We start from the raw sequence: 21,968 nt of genomic DNA, 5'->3' as shown, positions 1-21,968 counted from the left end.
AACTGAAGCCTTTTTCAATAACGCAGTGTAACTGCACGGCCATTGGTTCGTGCAGTACACTTTAAAAATGAACCAATGGCTCGGCAGCGGTGCTGCACGAATCTATGGCCACGAAGCCCCCCAGGGGCAATCTGGCTATATAAGCGGGCACTTCGCCATAGGATTCAGGTTACTTTGACTGAAGCAACGACTGAGACGTGCAGCTGCATAGCACGGCTAGCAACGCAGTACTCGTTCCCGTATCTCAGGGAACCGAGGTTATGTTTGTAACCGAGTACATTCCCTATCGATACTTCACTCGTACTGCGTCTGCTAAGACGCTATGGGAACCAGTACAATCACGCCGTGCTATGGCAGAGGAATGACTACATGTGTAACCTTGCCCTAGGCACCTCAGGGCCCAAGGGGACAAGACTAGTAAACACCTTCCAAGGCGAACAGGCTAAGCTCACAGAGGTCACGCCCGGTCCGAGTGATCGTTCCAGAAGACTTGCACAGCCCCGGCACCTATGAGGGCCGAGAGTGCACAAGTAAATCCTCTGATGGGTTTGAGCATGTTACGTGTTGAACTGCGTAAGCAGGTGCGTGCCAGTTATGCAGAAAGAACTCTAGCGTGCAAGGCAGGGACGACCGGGTTATAAAACCTAGCAAATGTGGATGGCGAGGCCCAGCCGGCCGCCGCACAAATTTCCGCAATGGACACGCCGCTAGACCATGCCCAAGAAGAGGCGATGCCTCTAGTTGAATGGGCTCGTACTCCAATGGGGAATTGCAGGTCCAAGGAAGAGTAGGCTAGCATAATAGCATCAACTATCCACTTAGAAAGTCTCTGCTTCGTGACCAGATGCCCTTTAGCGAGGCCACTGAAGCAAACAAAGAGCTGTTCAGACTGCCTAAACGGGGCGAAGCGTTCGATGTAAACTTTCAGCGCCCTGATGGGGCAGAGTAAATTCAACTTCTGGTCCTCTTCTGAGGGAGGAAGTGCAGAGAATGTAATGACCTGTGCCCTGAATGGAGTAAAGAGCACCTTAGGCATATAACAATGCCTCGGTTTCAGGACGACCTTGAGTCACCAGGCCCGAACTCCAGGCAGGTAGGGCTCACAGAGAGTGCCTAAAAGTCTCCCATTCGTTTGACCGATGCTAATGCTAGCAGCAGAGCGGTTTTCAACGACAGGGACCGAAGGTCAACAGACTGTAGTGGCTCAAAGGGAGGACACTTCAGGGCCCTCAGAACAGTGGGCAGGTCCCACATAGGGACAGTGAGGGGACGGGGCGGATTCAGCCTCCTAGCCCCCCTCAGAAAACAGACAACAAAGTTGTTTCTGCCCACAGACTGGCCTGCTATAGGGGCATGAGAAGCCGTTATAGCTACTACATAGACCTTGAGCGTGGATGGGGAGCGCCCCTTAACAGATCCTGCAGGAAACACAATATCACCGATACGTCACAGACGGATGGGTCCTCGCCGTGGGTTAAGTACCAGGTGGAGAAAACGACCACTTAAGGGCACAGAGGCGTCTTGTAGATGAAGCTCTAGCCTGAGAAATGGTGTTTAGAAAACACACTGCACAGTAAAATTGACAGTGTTAATTAAGCAGTGTTACACTCCATTTACTCTTAAGGAGTTAACTTAACAACAAATAGTGAAAAATGCCCCCTAGTGTTGGTGAAAATGATCGGAGTTGAATTCTGCATTGTTAAATTTACTCCGTTAAGCTCCGCCCCTCAAGCCATCCCCGAAGACCAGAGCAAAAGTTCTCTCTTCGCCATTTTCTTTTGCCTTGCGCCAAAAGGTAAGCTCTTTTAATTTATTAAAACACAAGTTTAATATTTGATGTTAATAATTGTGCTACTATTAATGCATAAGTTGTAATTTTTCGATTGAGAGTTTTTCAATAACGCAGTGTAACTGCACGGCCATTGGTTCGTGCAGTACACTTTAAAAATGAACCAATGGCTCGGCAGCGGTGCTGCACGAATCTATGGCCACGAAGCCCCCCAGGGGCAATCTGGCTATATAAGCGGGCACTTCGCCATAGGATTCAGGTTACTTTGACTGAAGCAACGACTGAGACGTGCAGCTGCATAGCACGGCTAGCAACGCAGTACTCGTTCCCGTATCTCAGGGAACCGAGGTTATGTTTGTAACCGAGTACATTCCCTATCGATACTTCACTCGTACTGCGTCTGCTAAGACGCTATGGGAACCAGTACAATCACGCCGTGCTATGGCAGAGGAATGACTACATGTGTAACCTTGCCCTAGGCACCTCAGGGCCCAAGGGGACAAGACTAGTAAACACCTTCCAAGGCGAACAGGCTAAGCTCACAGAGGTCACGCCCGGTCCGAGTGATCGTTCCAGAAGACTTGCACAGCCCCGGCACCTATGAGGGCCGAGAGTGCACAAGTAAATCCTCTGATGGGTTTGAGCATGTTACGTGTTGAACTGCGTAAGCAGGTGCGTGCCAGTTATGCAGAAAGAACTCTAGCGTGCAAGGCAGGGACGACCGGGTTATAAAACCTAGCAAATGTGGATGGCGAGGCCCAGCCGGCCGCCGCACAAATTTCCGCAATGGACACGCCGCTAGACCATGCCCAAGAAGAGGCGATGCCTCTAGTTGAATGGGCTCGTACTCCAATGGGGAATTGCAGGTCCAAGGAAGAGTAGGCTAGCATAATAGCATCAACTATCCACTTAGAAAGTCTCTGCTTCGTGACCAGATGCCCTTTAGCGAGGCCACTGAAGCAAACAAAGAGCTGTTCAGACTGCCTAAACGGGGCGAAGCGTTCGATGTAAACTTTCAGCGCCCTGATGGGGCAGAGTAAATTCAACTTCTGGTCCTCTTCTGAGGGAGGAAGTGCAGAGAATGTAATGACCTGTGCCCTGAATGGAGTAAAGAGCACCTTAGGCATATAACAATGCCTCGGTTTCAGGACGACCTTGAGTCACCAGGCCCGAACTCCAGGCAGGTAGGGCTCACAGAGAGTGCCTAAAAGTCTCCCATTCGTTTGACCGATGCTAATGCTAGCAGCAGAGCGGTTTTCAACGACAGGGACCGAAGGTCAACAGACTGTAGTGGCTCAAAGGGAGGACACTTCAGGGCCCTCAGAACAGTGGGCAGGTCCCACATAGGGACAGTGAGGGGACGGGGCGGATTCAGCCTCCTAGCCCCCCTCAGAAAACAGACAACAAAGTTGTTTCTGCCCACAGACTGGCCTGCTATAGGGGCATGAGAAGCCGTTATAGCTACTACATAGACCTTGAGCGTGGATGGGGAGCGCCCCTTAACAGATCCTGCAGGAAACACAATATCACCGATACGTCACAGACGGATGGGTCCTCGCCGTGGGTTAAGTACCAGGTGGAGAAAACGACCACTTAAGGGCACAGAGGCGTCTTGTAGATGAAGCTCTAGCCTGAGAAATGGTGTTTAGAAAACACACTGCACAGTAAAATTGACAGTGTTAATTAAGCAGTGTTACACTCCATTTACTCTTAAGGAGTTAACTTAACAACAAATAGTGAAAAATGCCCCCTAGTGTTGGTGAAAATTATGTGTATGTTTCTTGAGCCTGACAACATTTTTTAATAAATGTTTTAAATGTGACGTCGTTGATCTTGTTTTCTATTCTGTTTTTAAAACACCAATTGGGTTTTAAAATTAGATAATTTTTCACTATTATAAATGTAAATGAACTCTACATAAGTGAAATATTAACACTAATCAGAGTAAATTTTCCTGCAGAGTTAAATTGTGGTAACACAGAACAGAGTTAATTTCCCCTAGTGTTAAACTCTGGTAACACTATTCAGTGTTGAGCAGTGTTAATTTTTTACTCAAAATAGAGTTAATTTAACTCTGAAAATGTAACACTATGACAAGAGTCAATTTATCACCAATTCTGAGTGGGACCAAATGCACTCGGGCCGAGTGTTAAATTCAACTCTTATAGAGTTAATTTAACACTGCAAAATTTACTGTGTGGGAGGCTTGCAGGCTCCCGTCGAGTGGCCAAAGATGCAGATCCCACAGCTCGGGCCGGGGGTGCTATATCATCCTGTTCTCCTGAGAGAGGAGATCCCGCCTCAGGGGAATGGGCCACGGGGCTGGGCCCCAGCTGCGACAGATCTGATAACCGATGCTGGTTTCTCCAGAGCGGGGCCACCAGAAGAACCTTGCGTTCTTGTTCCCTGATTTGTCTGATTACCTGCAGGATCAGGGCGATCGGGGGAAAAACATAGAGGAGGTGGTTGGGCCAGTTGTGGGCCAACACGTCCTTGTCGTTGGAATAATAAATTGGGCAATGAGAGTTGTTTTTTGAGGCAAAAAGGTCCACTTCCGCCTTGCCAAATTTTTTTAACCGTCTGCGGATGAAGCATCCACTCTTCTGAGGGGACTTTGCTTCGTGACAACATGTCCGCTCCTTGGTTCAGTTTGCCCGGAACGTGCACTGCTCTCAGTGAGCGCAGGTTGAGCTGAGCCCATTCCAGGAGGCGCTCTACCAGCACAAAGAGGCACCTTAAGGAAAGCCCTCCCTGGCGATTTATGAAGGACACTACAGTCATGCTGTCTGAGCGGACCAGTACATGGTGTCCCCTCAGGTCTGGTAGGAAGGTTTGACAGGCCCAACATACCCGCCAGCATTTCGAGGCAGTTGATGTGAAGACCGCCCTCCGCTTTCAACCAGTAGCCAAAAGCCGGTTTTCCTTCGCACAGAGCTCCCCAACCCGTGTTGGAAGCATCTGTTGAAACCACCTTTCTTCTGCAGACCATTCCCAGGGGGACGCCCTGTTCCATCCACTGAGCATTCTTCCAAGAGGCCAGGGCTGTTACACAGGCCTGGTCAACCCTGATAAGTAGGCATCTGTGACGCCACGCATGGGATGGAACCCGCGGTTTCAGCCAGTACTGAAGGGGATGCATACGAAGCAGGCCCAACTGTAGCACTGGAGACGCTGCACTCTTGGCAAAATTGACCCTGAGCCCCAGGCATTCTTAGTGGCTGAGGAGGAGGGCTCTGTGAAATAGCGACTCCGCCTCCGACTGGGCCAGAATGAACCAGTCGTCGAGGTAATTGAGAATGCGGATTCCCTTCTGCCTCAGAGGGGAAAGAGCCACATCCATGCATTTCGTGAAAGTCAGGGACAGTCCAAAGGGAAGGACCGTGTATTGATAAGCCACTCCCTTGAAGGCAAATCACAAGAATCGTCTGTGGTGGGGGGCTATCTGGATGTGAAAGTAGGCGTCTTTCAAGTCCAGAGAAAAGAATCAGTCCTCTGGGCAGATTTGCGAGAGGATCTGCTTCAGTGTAGTCATCCTGAACAGCCGTTTCATGAGGGCGCGATTCAGGCGTCTGAGATCGAGGATGGGCCGCAAGCCGCCATCCTTCTTGGGGACGAGGAAGTAACGGCTGTAGAAGCCTAACTCACTCTGAGCTGGAGGAACCATCTCTATGGCTCCCTTTGCCAGCAGATTTTTCACATCGGAGCGCAGCGCGTGTGCGTCCTTGCTCTGAACCGAAGTGGGGAACACCCCGCTGAAACGTGGGGGTCTTCCAGCGAATTGAAGTGAATAGCCTCGCTTTATTATCCCCAGAACCCACTCTGACACTTTGGGGATGGTTTGCCATGCCTCGGCCTGGGAAGTCAGGGGTTGGATTGGTTCGAGTGTCTGGTCGCTGCAAAGGGACACGGTACTAGTGAGAAATGGAAGAGGAAATCTGCTCTCTTTTTGAAAATGTTTGTGTTTTAATCTGCCCACTATAACAGCGGATCGCTGCTTGGGCACTTGAACGGGCCTAGAGTTTGCAGCAAACACATTGCTGACTGCACCCGGAACTGGATGGGGTGATTGGCAGCTTAAGAGAGGCAGCTTGGGGGGTGGTTCGGCTGCAGCGAGACTTGGCCCCCTCCTCCTCTTTCTGTCCCGTAGATCAGGACGACACCTGAGGTGCAGGGTCCAGCGCTATCTTGGGCCGGGGTCCCTGGCGCTTTGGAAACGGGTAGCGTTTGGCCGAGCGGGAACGTCATCGAGGCTCAGGCTTGGCTGGCTGGGCGGCGGCGGTAGCCGCAGGTGCAGGCTTTGCAGGCTGCTGAGTCGGCACAGACTTGGGGCGACTAGAGGCAGCTGCAGAGCTAGAGCATTTTGGCAGGAAGTGTCGCATGGCTTGGGCCGACTTTTGTGCCTCCGTGAAACGCTCAGCGAAGCCTTCGACCACTGGCCCGAACAGACCGGTGGGGTAGACCGGAGCATCAAGGAAGGGAACCTTGTCGGCGTCATTGATTTCCGTCATGATCAGCCATAAATGGCGCTCGAGAACCACCAGACTGGCCATGGAACGCCCTATAGCCTGAGCTGTAGCTTTGGTGGCGCGCAAAGCCAGGTCCGTTGCGCTTTTCAGCTCCCTGAGCGTCACTGGGTCTGGGCCAGACTCGTCCGTGCTGGCGAGGAATTTGGCCTGGAAGACCTGGATGACCGCCATTTAATGGAGCGCAGAAGCCGCTTGTCCAGCCGAGGAGTAGGCGCGTCCAGCGAGGGCTTAAGTCGTCCTACACGGTTTGGACGGATGGGCGGCCTTTGCCTTCCAGCCGATAGCAGTGGGCGGGCAGAGAAGCGCGGCCACTGACTCATCCAGCGGAGGCAGCTTCTCGTATCCCCATATTGTATCCCCGTATCTTCAGCGCCGTCCACCGAAGTGAGGGCGGATGAAGCGGAAGTACGGAGACGTGCAGAGTATGGGGCGCGACACGACCTGGTGAGCTCGTCATGGACCTCTGGGGAAAAAAGGAGTGGATCGCTGACGAGGGGCTTGACAGCGCCCCGGCAGGAACCACTCGTCCAGAGAGCACTCCAATCCCAGCTCCTCGACGGCTTTAGAGAGGACACGGAGTAATTCGGCGTCCATTCCGGGTTTAACGTCGCTGGGCTCGGACGACGGCAGGGGGGCGGGGTCAGCAGTCGAGCCCGACAGGTCCTCCGCGTCCGAGGCTGCTAATGACATGCTGTCATCCAGCAGCTCGTAATCACTCCCACCGAACGAGACCAGATCGCTGGCGCTGGCAGAGGGACGCTGGTCAGGCTGGGTGAAGAGGACGGGGGAAGCTTCTCTGTGTGGAGAGAGCGAGGCACGCGGGACTTGAGCCGACGTGAGCTCGCTCGCATCCGAGCGCTGCGATCCTCTGCCCCGCTGTTTTTTCCTCACATGCTCCTGAGAGGAAGAAAACGGGAGGGCGCGAGGGGCGGAGTCACTTTCTGAAAAGATGCATCAAAAATATCTTAATTTGTGTTCCAAAGATGAACGGAGGTCTTGGAGTGGTTTGGAATGACATGAGGGTGAGTAATTAATGACAGAATTTTCATTTTTGGGTGAACTAACTCTTTTAATTCTCTGAGATTCAGAGCTGGCCTTGAAATAAAAGGCCTTTAATGCACCAGTGTCAAAAACGTGATGCAGATCCAACATAGATAAATCTAACCTTACAAATTTACCTTAAAGCTGATGGATGTAGTGACTAACAAAACAGCATGGAATACTTAAAATGGCAGGCATTACTATGCAAAACACTTTGTTCTCTCTCAGGGTAAAAGCACTTGGTACCAAGGGCTCGCACTCTCAGTCATCAACATACAGCTTTTGTTTTCATTACAGGAGCATCATCAGAGACGCCAAGCACATCAGAGCTTTAATAATGATGAGTGTTTTCTCCACATAGAACTAATGTCCTCTGTCAACAGTTATAAGGACAATGAGCCACTTAACGTTACAAAATATTTACGCATCAAATTTTCACTCATTTATTTTCTCCTTTTCCCCAATCGGTTTGGCAAGCATCTAATAAGAATAAGAATATAAATGTAACCGTAAACCCTTATAAAATGCGTGTTTGCTCAAGCCTGATGCCAAATAGTACAGCATAAATATTGTTTAACTGTTTAATATTGTAGGAAAATATTTAAATATAGAGGAATCAAGAGTTTAGATGGTCTAGAAATTACTGGAATTTATCCATATACAAGAGATGCACTGAAATTTTTCTCAGGCAAAAATTGGATGAAAACGTTATAAATTATTAAAGGGGTCATCAGATACAAAACTCACTTTTACATGTTATTTGAACATAAATGTGTGTTGGCAGTGTGTGTACACAACCACCCTATAATGATAAAAATCCATTGAGTGGTATTTTTTTAAACTTTATAAATAATATCCCCTTTATAAAATCAAGCCATTCTCAGTTTCTTGTTTGTGTGACGTCATACTGATGCGAATCATTCGTGATCCAGCTTTACCTACAGATGAAGTGAGTATAAGGGTTTTTTTATGATTCTTTGCAAATCGACTTTCCTAATAATGTGCTAGTTAGCAAGTTTCATGGCTAAATGCAGCTAAATGCGGCTAAAGTAGAAGAGAGGGGTGGGGTGAGCAGAGCTCATTAGCATTTAAAGGGAAATGCAACAAAACAGGTTGCTGTGAAAAGAGCTGATTTTAACAAGGTAAAAAGGGTGTTTTTTTTACACTACCACTGAGAAATTTTAACCAAAGTATGGTATAGACTTTTCATTAAGACCCTAAAGAATCATATCAACTTGTGGAAAATGGGCATCCGATGACCCCTTTAAATGATATTAAATGAAAAATGTAAAAATTGAGCTACATTGAAAGATTCGAAACAAAACGTCTGTGAAAAATCAGACACCTTTTTTCTCTCATACAGTTGGAATTTACTGTAATTTGACTTATTAAATATTTTTAGAACCTACTGTACATGTTGCTCTGAATGACAATAATGTTTCTTAAACTACTATATACCCCATTAGAAGCCAGGACATCTTCTGTCTCCTCTTCCTTATTGTCTATCTGCATCTCAAAAGGATTTCCTCCCTGTAGGTACTGCTCAAACAGAGAAAGCTCCACCGGCTCTGTGGATTCCGGCTGCCTGCTGGGAGATACTGAAGGAGAACGACACTGACCCATGAACTTGAACTCCTGAAAAAGGGGAAAACAAAACAAATATATCAGATTTAATATCATACAGATAAAAAAGTAGGCTATGTGGAGATTAGGTGGGCTAGGTTTAATTGAATTTTTTGTGCTGGTTGAATGTCCAAGGAGGAGACAAAAAAAGAAGCTCTAAAGGCCCCAATATACTTCAAGCGAAATTTAAGAATGAACTAGAGTGTGACATTAATTTGAACAAAATCAGGCCAAAACAGTTTTTTACAGTCGATACAGCTTGCTAGTAAAAACATTAACACTCTGGCAAGCTGCTTTATAGCAGAAATGGACACTGTTTTTACATGTGCTTTATAAATAAATGTGATTTGACATGACTTGACTGAAGTGCCAAATTGCAGAGCTGGTGCAAACATATCCACAACGTTATGATATGATGCTTTCTTAAATGCTATTTTCTCACCACTCTCCATTTTGTTGTATTTTTACTTTATTATTGAGAGGAAAGCACACGACACATATTTACATATTCATCAGAGGTATTTCAAACTTCTTTTTACCCCTAAGCAAAGAACATTGTGAGTATATCAGGGCCTTAAAGTCCCGGTGAAATTAAAATTTAAGTTTTTTGGCATTTAGTATGAATATGTTAGCCTTAAGGTTATATATAAGCTAGTGTGCTCTAAAATAACAACAAAATTTGCATTTAAAAGATATAAGCATTCAAAACTAACAGTCTCTAACTTCTACCAATATGGATCAACAATTTTGATGACATCACCCTGCACTTAAGTTTCTCATCAAACTTTCTGTCCAATCAAATGCTTTGATTGCACAAATCGGCAGACCATAAAATGCATCGGATCAATTTAAATTCTACACAGAATGCCATATTTTATTGCGATATGGATGAGAGTGTGGCAAATGCAGCTTTACCGAGCTCAACGGCTCTGGCCCAAGCTAATATAACGGAATGCTATTGGCTATTTCCTGTTTCAGCTAAAATTACATCAACACAAAATAACGCAGATTGTTTCAAAGTACTTCAGTAAACCTTTAGGTTTTCTGTTTAATATTAAATTGCAAATTCTGATTTAAAAAATACTTAAAAAGAAGCTCATTCTGCTAAATTTTCATTAATATATATATATATTTTTTTTTAAATGAACAATTAAGCTGCAAGGGTGAAAGTGTAAAAGCTTTGAGCGCTAAGTGACCTAACGCTTCTCACAGTTAAACCGCTTTGCACATTAAAGCTCCAACAAGAAGCCGTTATGCAAATGTGGCTCATTAAATAGTACCACTGATTATGCCATTCACTGATGTGCTATTCAACACCAACTTTCTCTACCACACAAAACTAGTGGCACTTCTTTTGAGAAAATACCTGTATATTCTGCACAAAACAGCATAAAAGGTCTATCAGAGAACACTTTATCGAGCCAATGACCCTGTTTAGCATATAATAATTGAAAGAGATGCATTTCGGTTTATTCTACAGATACTCTCGGGTGAATATACTTGCCTTCCAGGGTGTAATTTGTTTTGAGACAGATGACACCCTGACTAGAAGAGAAAACAGCTTATGTTGGAATACAATCAGTGATGATGCTTACCCTCATTCATCAAGTTGTCAAGCCTTTCCTGAGATTTAAAATGCATATAAAAGTGCTCCATTACGGCAAGATAGCAAAGCCAAAGGAAGATGATCTACAAAAACGCCTTCTGTTTGGTTAGAAAACCACCCACCGTGGACTGATCTCATTTCCTGCATTGCTCACATGAATACTTTTTGACCTGCTAATCATGAGAATGTGTCTATGAACAGAGCTTGTTATGTAAGAAAGCATGTTCATGTGCCTTTGGCTTGTAGCCATGTGTTGATTGTCATTGCGAAGCACGCACAGAACAAAAGCTCTCCGCCTCATCTTCATATGCAAATGTGAAATCCCCAAAGACTGCCAGCGATGCCAGTTGGTCGAGATCAGTCATGAATAAAAGTCACATTGCTGCATTACAAATCTTATTTGTGGCATTAGGACTTACGTGAAGCTGGGCAATACTGAAGTTGTACTTCACAGGGCACAACTCCCATGTTTCATTTTCAAGAAACATTCGCAACTCCTCCAGGCGGGTTCTGCAGGGGTACAAGGAGAAATGACAAGAGGTTGGCTTTTGTCAACTGAAGACCCTTTTGCCATTCAACTCACTAAAAAAGAAATGGGCTGGCAAAAACAGTTCAAGAAAAAGTCGATCAGTGAAGAAGGTTAGAGCAAGTCATGCTACAATGAGTGTCAAAGTGGCTCGCTGCCAGACAAGGTCAATGCCAGCAGCCTTGCACAAAATGTCAACATCAAAAATTATAATTCATGCTGAATGCCACGTAAGCACAAAGTGGAAGTCCACCACTAATCTCTAAAGAACATACCGGCAGTTCACATGATCATAAGGTGGGATGAGCTCTCTAGACTCAAATGAAGTGTTTGACATTTTAAATACCATCTCTAGTCATGTCTTCAATCCATGATATGTTTAAATGCTTCAAATTTACAACACTAAAAGGAGAAACGAATCCGTTTTGTCCTCTAAGCCAGAGGGCACAATATATATTGTAATGGCACAATGTGTTAATGGTGACGCAATGACAGCAGAGATTAAGCATTTAGAGGACTGACAGATAATCGCTTTATGGATGCTATCCAACTGCTTGAATATTCAGAAATAATGGTAAGATGCCCTCTTTCAACGTCCTCCATCTCATCAAGCAGAAAAGGTCTTTGTAATGCTGACTACAGCAGCAGGGATGGATATTTCGGCTTTATTTAGACAGACAGCTACATCTGATTGTTTGGTGAACTGACTCAAATTACTATAGTTGTTTGTAGCGTAATCACCAGAAAGCACATTAATTCAGATGTTTACAAACCCCTATTTTTTTTTGGAATGCATTTCAAGTGTTCTTTTATGATTCGAAAACATGCATAGTCCACAATACTCTATCTCTATCTGAATATACTCTTACACTCATTCTTTCCTAGTGGACTACACAACATTCAATGTTTAGTGAGTGAGTCAGCAGTTTTGGACAGTATATGCTTGAATGCACAATAAGATGTTGTGAAAGACATGAGCAAATTGAGGCAAATTTACCAGTTTTCCAACCTTTCAATGACAGCTACTCACAGTTGTTGTCTCTTGGCATTGGTTTGAGATATATCATTACTATAGCAACTGATGCAGATGCACAGGATACAGACCACAAAATCAGATTTGAACACTTGCACATAGACAATATGGAGAATCAGTCCTGTAGATCAGATTTAAAAATCAAATCCAATTTTCCAGCAGTGTGAACAAAGCCCCAGATGGCTATTCTCTCATCATTCTAGTCTCAATGTAGAAATCTGAACACATTTTCAGGCTTGAATATGTGACAGGTACTTAAACACATGATTGTTTTCTACAACCTAGCTTTTAGATATATTCAAGCACAAAGCAAATATGAAATATTGTCATAATGTTAAATGTCTCTGGTTAACACAAGCTCAAGATATTTTCACATTTCTACAACATAAAACCACTCATGATTTTTTTAACTTTTGTGTGTCTTGAAAAAGGCAGTCACCAACAAGGGGCTAAATGGGACTACTGAGCTTGTCGAGGATGGGGACATTAAAGGGATAGTTCACCCAAAAATGAAAATTTGATGTTTATCTGCTTACCCCCAGGGCATCCAAGATGTAGGTGACTTTGTTTCTTCAGTAGAAATTTTGAGTAAAAAAAAACACATACAAACAAAACCAAATTAAACCCTGCGGCTCGTGACGATACATTGATGTGTAAAGACACGAAACGATCGGTCTGTGCAAGAAACTGAACAGTATTTATATCGTTTTTTACCTCTGATGCACTGCAATGTCTGAACTGTCCTGAGCGCGTCCATGACAGCTGGCGCGTGACGCGTCTTCTTCTTCTTGCTTTACGACGGCAGATCGCAGACTTATAAGTGCATTACCACCACCTATCTCTCAAATGGACCATTGACACTCTATCTGCAATCTCAATTAGGAGTGTCAATGGTCCATTTGAGAGATAGGTGGCGGTAATGCACTTATAAGTCTGCGATCTGCCGTAAAGCAAGAAGAAGAAGAAGACGCTTCACGCGCCGACTGTCGCACTCAGGACAGTTCAGACAGTTCAGACATTGCAGTGCATCAGAGGTAAAAAACGATATAAATACTGTTCAGTTTCTTGCACAGACCGATCGTTTTGTGTCTTTACACATCAATGTATAGTCACGAGCCGCAGGGTTTAATTTGGTTTTGTTTGAGTATGTTTTTTTTGACTCTCAAAGCCATGATTCCCATCCACTTTCATCATAAGACTGACAGACTGCAACGGTTTGAGTTAAAAATCTTCGTTTGTGTTCTACTGATGAAACAAAGTCACCTACATCTTGGATGTCCTGGGGGTAAGCAGATAAACATCAAATTTTCATTTTTGGCTGAACTATCCCTTTAAGTGCCAACATACCAAACAGGTAAACTCATCAAGTCCATTTTTACAGCCTCATGGTGTTTTTACTCAGACTCTTGAAAACTCAAAGTTTCCAAATTGTAGATTTTAAATAAAGATTGAAAGAGTTATTGGAAGCTTGATAATGGTGACATTTAAGTCATGCGACTGTGACGTAGTTTGTTTATAGCCAGCCTTTAGCTTTTTACATCTGGCAATTGTATTTAAGCTCCAAAATGAATTTAAAAAGTTGTGTTAATTTCATGAATATTATGTTGATGAACAAATTTTGCAAGATGCTGGTCACAGAACTTAGAGTCTGCAATAACCCTACAAAAATACATAATCACTACAGCACTCTATTTATTTTTAGTGAATCCCTCTTGCAACTGAGGTCAGTTTGGCAATGGGCTTTTTATCTTACCTGTGATAGTTCTTAAAGTAGTTTACACTCTGTCTCTTAATGGACTCTTGCAACACCTCAGACTTGCTGCCGCAGAATTCCTCTCCCACCTGCATCAACCTATCAGTTGGCAAAGAAAAACAAAAAACAGACAAGAAAAAAAAAGCAGTTCACTCTTCTAATTAACCCCAAAGAGTTACTTCACATCACATGTCCCAGCGAGGGCAGAAAATGGCGCTTCTATTCACACAAGTCAGTGACCCCAAGGCAGGATCAATACAGAGGGCTGTGGTTTCACACACAAAATGGCCTTTTAATTGAGCCCTGTTAATGGGGATGACCGCACCACCCCTCTTGTTGAGGAACAAGCGGCTTCATTGATGCCCCCTGGCCCCGTTTTCTCTTTAGGGGAGTTTCTCATGAGGCAGAAGGGATGGTGGGGGAAACGGTGAAGTTGGTCCCCGCAGGCCAATCCAATTAGCACTAATGAGGAAGTTGGTACCTACCTGCTGATAACATCCAGAACCACAATGAAGTCGTCGTACTTGAAGTTGGACACGTCTGTTCCCAGCAAATAGACTTTCACTTTCAATTGGACGTCCTGGGGGCAGAGAGTGGAGGGCGAGAGGTGGGAGGGCAAGTCATGAAGCTAATGGAGGAACGGAGAACAAACAGAGAAAGAAACAAGTAAATGAGCGCACTCCCTACCTGCCAGATCCGCGTTAAGCCATGTTCCAGCTTCTTTTTCACATAGCTGCGGCCCACGGTGGATTCGTCTGAGCCCTCTGCGCTGGAATCATCTAAAAACACAGAATTCACAGCACAGTTATTTTTAAAAGTAGCTAATACTCCGGTATACTCATTATATGGTATTATGACAGGAGCTCAGGTTAGTCTGATACAGTTTGGCACACGATTTCATCATGTTGCGCACTATCTTCAACCAGGATCTTATTTTCTTATAAAAATTGACTAAAATTATGAAATACTGACTAAATTTAAAGGACATTTTCATCAAAAGCATTCAAATTGACTAATACAGAACTTTGCAACAGTCACACATAAAATTTCTGGTGGCCAAAACCATTGGAACCAACAACCATCACAAATTGCTCCATCGTGTCATCAGCTAAAGATGTTAGAAATCGCATTCAAAACATTCACACCTGGGAAAGTGGATCAGAACAGATTGTGCTTGCAAAACTGCACCAAGTGTTCCAACTCTTTGGCAGCTGCAGCAATGACAGTCACGATTACAAGGACCTTGACCCTGACATTTCACTGTGCTATGCTAATACACTAACAATGACATTCTCTTACAACATGGGTGCCAAATATAGTTATTTTTCCTACTTTGTAGCTTGTGCAAGTGGCTCACGGCAATAAGGACCACAAGGAACCAGATACCACTAATAGAACGTCCCAAGTAAATTTCACAATTATTTCCAACTCCAGTGAATGTCAGAAACACTATGACACTAAATGTGTTCAGTATTAATGCTATCCAGTCAAGAGAGGAGGGTAATTTCTCTGTCAAATTTGTTGTTTGATTAACATTCAGACAAAATTTTGGGTTTCAAACAAATTATATGTTGAAAATTACTTAATAAAATTTTAATCAAACAAAAAATTAAGTTAATTGCATACTTTTATTCTTTGAATGTATCCAATACTGTTAAACCCAATGTACATTCCAAAGTTTATAACCTCATTAAATTACATTTGGCCCGCATAAGGCGTCTTGATCCTCAAACTATAATGAGTTTGACACTCCTGTCTTACAATGATCAGACTGATAACAAGCTCTTCCTGCAACAAAGCAGCTGTCGCTCCTCATCAGGGGAAATGTTCATCCTGACATACCAAAGTGAGTTTAATCAAAGAGGACACCTATCAGAGTCATCAAAATTTACCACCTAGATGTGCATCATCTATCCTGACAGAAGCTGTTCCCGTTATGTAACATGCACCAAACTAAACTGAAACAGACTTCTGCGTCAGTTCATTGTGAATTCATAGTGCTGCTTTTCATTGCTTTGGTCATTATGCATCCGCTCTAATGTAAAGAGAAGGATACTTACGATGAGAATGATGATATGACCGGTGGAGTTGAGCGCAGCAAGAGATGAGTGCATTAGGAGCGTGAATGTGGGCGACTGATCTTAATGTCTATATACGCACAGCGTGACTGAGAGTGACTAAATACAAAAGCCCTTCAGGTGGGATTTATTCTGGACTGATACTCCAGCAGGCTCTTAGTGATACAACATAATTATCATGTCATTGATGAGCAGATTATACAAACAGTTCCACCTCAGCCCTCTCGCTGCAAGTCATCTCTAGAGAAAACAAACAAGCATTTACACATGAACCTCCCGTGCAAAAAGCCAAATGCTCTAAAGAAACACTCCACCTGTCTGCCTTTTCTTGCCAAAAACCACTAAATCCTTCATACTAAAATGTTGCAGGTTTGCCAAAGCGAAAACTTTGCCAAAAACAAAACATAACAAACAACCAACATAAATGTACAACACAAAACAAAACCAAACACAGAAAACCAAAACAAAAAACAACAAGCATGAAACAAAACAATACAAAAACAAACTAACCAAACAACACATTACAAAGCAAACAACAAAGCAAGTCTAAAGAAAAATCATACAACAAAAAACATCAAAAATCAAAACAGAAATTAAACAAAAAGGCACAGGGTGAGTGAGAACCTTAGCCTATTCACAATAAAAATAGAGTGGCTAAAGTCGATGTGCAGTGAAGTAGTGGGACTAAATTGTTTTACGTCACCCTGTTCTGAAAACCTAATTGCGAGCATTATCCCACCCCCTGAAATATGACGTTCACAGTTCTTCTCAGTTGGTTTTTAGAGGTTGGCACAATTTTTCACTCAGGAACCACCTTTTCTGTGATGGAAATTTGCAAAGTACCATTAACCATAAGCATTGTGAGGTTAAGCTGAGAGAAACCATTGGTTCCAACATGTTTAGGAAACAGTCCAGAACAGTTCCTGATTGGGCACCAGCTTTGGCACCCTATTGGTGGAAAATGGGTAAATGAAACAAGGCACAAGTATTGGGACTGTTAAAGAAAGCTTCAAAGAAGACCTCAGCGCCAGTGATTGATGGGATTTTCAGCGGATGTTCAGCGCAGCCAGCAGACGAATGTTTGGCGCTCAGAAAAGAGAACTTTTATATAGGGGAAATTATACATTTTTATATAACAGTGCTCGGTTAAACCCTAGAGAGACACAGTCATCACTCAAGAGTTGTGTCTGTGCAGGCTTCACGTCATCTTAGCAGCACTGGAGAGAAGAAAAGTGCATTAAAAACATTTTCTTTCATGTATACTTTAAAAACTAGATTTGCATCATGCTTTAGTTCATATGCTCACAAATCCCGTCCGGCTTTAGTTGTACAGATCACGACTTCAGCTGCAGAACACACAAAACATTGATATTTCACAGAGGCTAAATCCACAGAGTTCCAGGCTGCCTTTACCCTTTTCCTCGCTCATAACATGAAAGATTTTATGAAGTCCCTATCGCTGATGGGAACCTTCCTGAACCCCAAGGGGGAAAACACGTCCAAACCACGAATCAGGAAATAAATGAGGTGGAAGAAACGGTCGGTGTGTGAGCAACTAAAACCTCAGATTGTCACATGAAAGCAACCAAACAGTTATTTCTAACCTCCTAAGTTTAATATCTTCACAATGAACAAAGATGGGGGAAAAAGGAGAGGAAAGAAGATATTAAACCTGGGTTGAAAAGAAAAGAAAAAAAAACTTCCTATGAGACCTGGCTCATTCAATTCTGATAACAGTATCAGCTCAAACGCTTACAATCAGTGAAGTGTAAGGAATACTGAGTGTGCTTAAATGCACAATCTTACACGGATTATGCTTGAAAAACCCAACAATGTGTGAAGTACTTTAAATGCAAATGTTGCATTATTGGTCATAGGTCAAAACATTTCGATGTAAAAAAAAAAACATGATTCCAACAACGGTAAATACAATTTTTTTTTGTTTAGCTAATCTGAGATATTACTGGGCATCTAAACAGACTCATTGATAAGAAGATAACACCTGGTTCCTGGAAAGACGGCTGTACTGATGTTCACTGTCAAGAAAACATGTGGTGATTTTTAATCAAGGATGCTCTACATATGACCTCATTGCATTGACTTTGTGAGCAGTAGAAGCTGCATTAAGTAGTTCAAAAGAAATTGTGACCTTGGAGCAATGAAGAGAACAGACGATTTCTTTCTGCTCATGATTATATCTATGCATTTGTCCAGAAAATGTAGCAGCAGGATCAATAACATGCAATTTAAAGAGTGACAGTCCCATGACAGAAAAATCGTTTTTGCACCCAGACCTTGACTTATACAGTGGCGTCTAAGTTGCATATTACTAATATGAATATAAAATAATTAATTAAAATCCATAACCAAATTAAGTAAAATCTGGACCGAATAATACTCCTGAATTTCAGAAAAATTAAGGAAAAAATGTAATGTAAAAAATCTAGTTAAATTATAATAGGGGATGGTCCTATTAAAAAATTCTGTAAATAATTATGCAAGAAATATTATGTAAAAATGTAAACATTTAAATATAATTTAATAATGTAACAAAAAAGGGAATAATATATATTTTTACATTCATATGTGGTCTCCAAAATTTGGATCTTGCTGTCTGAAAACTAAAACATCCCATTTGAACCTCTCCATTTAAATGTAATGAAAGAACCCCTAAAGGTGTTTCTTTATATGTCCAACAATGTTCAGTGGCTAAAAAATGAAGTTCTTTTCTAAGCTCCTTTCATTAAACGTGCAGGATCAGAGCTTCTGGAGCCGAATCAAAGTGCTCCTTGGCTCCTGACAATGGAGTTGGACTTTTCCCCAATCATTTCAGTCCATGAGGAGTGCAGCTATGCAGAGCCACAGAGTAAATCACTGCAAGCCAACTGCTGGAGAGGACAAGAAAAATCTCCCTGGCAGCAGCTCCTCACACATACACACAAACTCAAGCGGAATGAGCACACTGTAGAGATTTCAGCATCCCAGGGAATTCTTGGGAAAGGAGACGGGCAGACTAACCGGACAGGCCGTTGAGGAAAAATCAATGAGGTGAGGAAAATACAGAACATGAACCGAGCAGCACAAGAAGCCAGAGTCCTCTCACTAATGATCGCTAACACGCAGGAGTTCTTTAGAGCACGAGTAATGAATTTACACTGGAAGTGAAAGTGTCTTTGGTTTGACACACTGCCATCCGCATACACTCCCTTACATCTAACTGAACTAGGACCGTGAAAGAGGAACAAGTTTGTTTTACGTAGCTCATCTGAATGGTTGGCATCATTGTTGGAAATAAATGGCTTCTGTTTGTTTATATACACACATACACACTACAAAACATAAAAATAACTAAAATATATATGGTAACACATAAGTAAATACATAAAAAATACTAAAACTAAAATAGTATAAAGCAACCTAAAAAGAAAAAGAAATAAAAAAAGAATATTAAAAATCACAAATGCTTTTGAAAATTAAATAAAATAAATTCTACATTTAAACTAAGGTTTTAATTATCGTTGCAAAGCACCTTATAATTAAAAAATACAAGTCTTTTATGCTCACCACGGCTGCATTTATTTGATAAAAAATTAAATAAAAGAGTAGAAATAATATATGAAATATTATTGCAATTTAAAACCACTTTTTCTACATCTATTATAGTAATTTATTTCTGTGATGGCAAATTTGAAATTTTAGTCTATTAAACATTTATTGTTAATAACAATATTATCAATCAAAACAGTTGCAAGATTTTGGTGAAAACTGACTACTTTTTTTGGGGGGGTAAAGACTGCATCAGTTTTGATCAATTTATTGCGTTCTTACTTAACAAAAATATAATAAATATACTGTATATATATATATAAAAAAATCTATCTTAATCATTTTTTGTGTGTGTATGTTAATATACACATTATACTACCAGATAATATGTCACCTTTGATTTATGCCACAGTAGCATGAGCTTTTCTCATAAAATATTCAAATCATGTAATTAACCAACATGTGCAATTAATTCAATTAAATATTTAGTTGATTGACAACCCTAATAATATGTCATGTGCAACTCCTCACTGAGACTTATCTTCTCTGGCAGCTCTTTATTTACAGTTTATTCAGAAGGGACATCAAGGGTAAAGTGACATTGATTACTCATAACCTTTCTTCCTGGTAAATCTGAAAGGATGCAGGTGTACAACTGTAATTCACTATGAACACCAGGAAATATGCTTCTATTAAAAGATGGTCATTAGATTGTCAGGTTTCTCATTAAAAGCTAATTCAATTTAAAATAATATGATAAGAAGAGGCACAAAAGAGATGAGTGGAAAAAAAAACAACTAAAGTTTTAGACCCAAGCTGACAGGACGGTCTGACACTGGAGGGCTAATTCCTCAGCAGGAATTAGAGCTAAGCAGGACGGGGGGCAAAAGTTATACAAGTAAATCACTATTAGTACCACATTACATCGCCATGAAATAATCAAAAAAATTTGATCATATCAAGAACATCGCACCATTGTTCAAAACACGTCTCCTCAGGTCTAAACTCAGAGGTACGACTGATTTCAGGTCAGCGTACAGTTTGAGAGGACAAAACCACACATTTTTCCTGTGGTGTAAACACACGGCTAGGAGAGAACAAGAAAACCTGACCTTCTCACTCTAGAGAACCCTGCGTGAAAACAACAAACTTTGACTTTAGGAAGATCTTTGACTTTAGCAAGTCAAGTATCAGGACATTTTTGACTTCCAAACTGAAAACATATCCAAAGAACAAACAAACCACCCTTTTCCAGCTCAGAAATGCGTAACTGCAGCCCTGCGTTCTTTAGTCTTAAAGTGGTGATTTTGTGCTTAGGAAGGATCATCCAAAAGCAAAAATCATATGGTCAGTCTTTCCTAAACGATCCAGTAAATCTGTTACTAGACTGAGACATGAGGGAGGCATTAAATACAAAAACGGCTGAAATCTTCACTTTGAATGTCCTCGTTCACACTTGACAGTCTCCTAATAAAGACAAATGGCTGAATTTTTTACGAACAAGAGCAGTACATGATTTACTACCTCGTTCAGAAAAGGCATCTTTCCCAAAGTTCCCAGTTGCTCCATTCCCACTCAACAGAGCCAAACCTCTAAAGCAGGACCATCAACCGAAGTTACAACATCTTCGTCCCTTCTTACTCAAGCACATACGCACGACCAAAGGTGAGCAGCTGTGCTTTCCCAACGACACAGACACAATCAATCTAAACTGCGAACCGAACCCCAAAGCCGATCCTGAGAAAGACCCTTCCAAATCAAGGTCTAACTTGCATTCTAATGAATTACTTTCGATCGGTTTTTCCACAAATGGTTGTCAGTGATTATACACCTTGTGAAATTAGATAGCAAAGCAAGTCACAGGCCAGCGGAGGCAATTTACCTGTTGATAGCTCTGGCAGCTAAGAAGAGGAAAGTAAAGTCATCTTGACACGGACCAAGATTAATACCGTATGCAGCGGCACGCAACAAGAGGTGTAACTGTCAATTTCACACAAGGATTGGTGCATTATTCAATGTTATTCAATGTTACGGACACACGTATGAAGTAAAGCATATCGGTCACTGCAGAACAGAATATCAACTAGATATATGTAAATAAATTAGATGTTTGAATTTTCCCTAAGATCATTACCATTCACCCTTTTAAATTATGAAATGCCATCTCATATTTAATACCATTAAGCTATAAATTAAGCTAAGATTTCACAGCATTTAAAATTCTAGTTAAAGGTAGGGTATGTATTTTTTCAAAAACGCTTTAGAAAACCGAGTCGGGCCGAGTACCAAAACAAACTTGTAGCCAATCAGCAGTAAGGGGCGTGTCTACTCATGATGTGGATGAGAGAGCGCTCAGTGCACAGGATGGACATTAGCAGAGCCAAGCGACGACAGAAAGATAGAGATGGCGGATAAAAAAACAAAAGAGGAAACAAAAAGAAGGCTTA

At 42.4% G+C, this 21,968-nt stretch overlaps 1 protein-coding gene across 2 annotated transcripts in view; it reads right to left on the bottom strand.

Moving 5' to 3' along the window:
- The window catches only part of vps50 (VPS50 subunit of EARP/GARPII complex), a 141,897-nt gene that overhangs the window by 55,117 nt on the left and 64,812 nt on the right, over positions 1–21,968 (bottom strand). For both annotated transcript variants that reach the window (XM_016530397.1, XM_016530398.1), the window contains exons 14-18: positions 14,585–14,676; positions 14,383–14,477; positions 13,898–13,996; positions 11,005–11,095; positions 8,815–8,991 (exon numbers count right to left, since the gene is read on the bottom strand). In XM_016530397.1, the coding sequence (XP_016385883.1) occupies positions 8,815–8,991; positions 11,005–11,095; positions 13,898–13,996; positions 14,383–14,477; positions 14,585–14,676 (554 nt within the window). The remainder of the gene's footprint in view (positions 1–8,814; positions 8,992–11,004; positions 11,096–13,897; positions 13,997–14,382; positions 14,478–14,584; positions 14,677–21,968) is intronic.

This window comes from Sinocyclocheilus rhinocerous, unplaced genomic scaffold (genome assembly GCF_001515625.1).
Source record: "Sinocyclocheilus rhinocerous isolate Xijiao unplaced genomic scaffold, SAMN03320098_v1.1 scaffold781, whole genome shotgun sequence".
Taxonomy (NCBI): domain Eukaryota; kingdom Metazoa; phylum Chordata; class Actinopteri; order Cypriniformes; family Cyprinidae; genus Sinocyclocheilus; species Sinocyclocheilus rhinocerous.
Note: the sequence above shows the minus strand (reverse complement) of the source record. Positions and strands in the feature narration are given on the sequence as shown.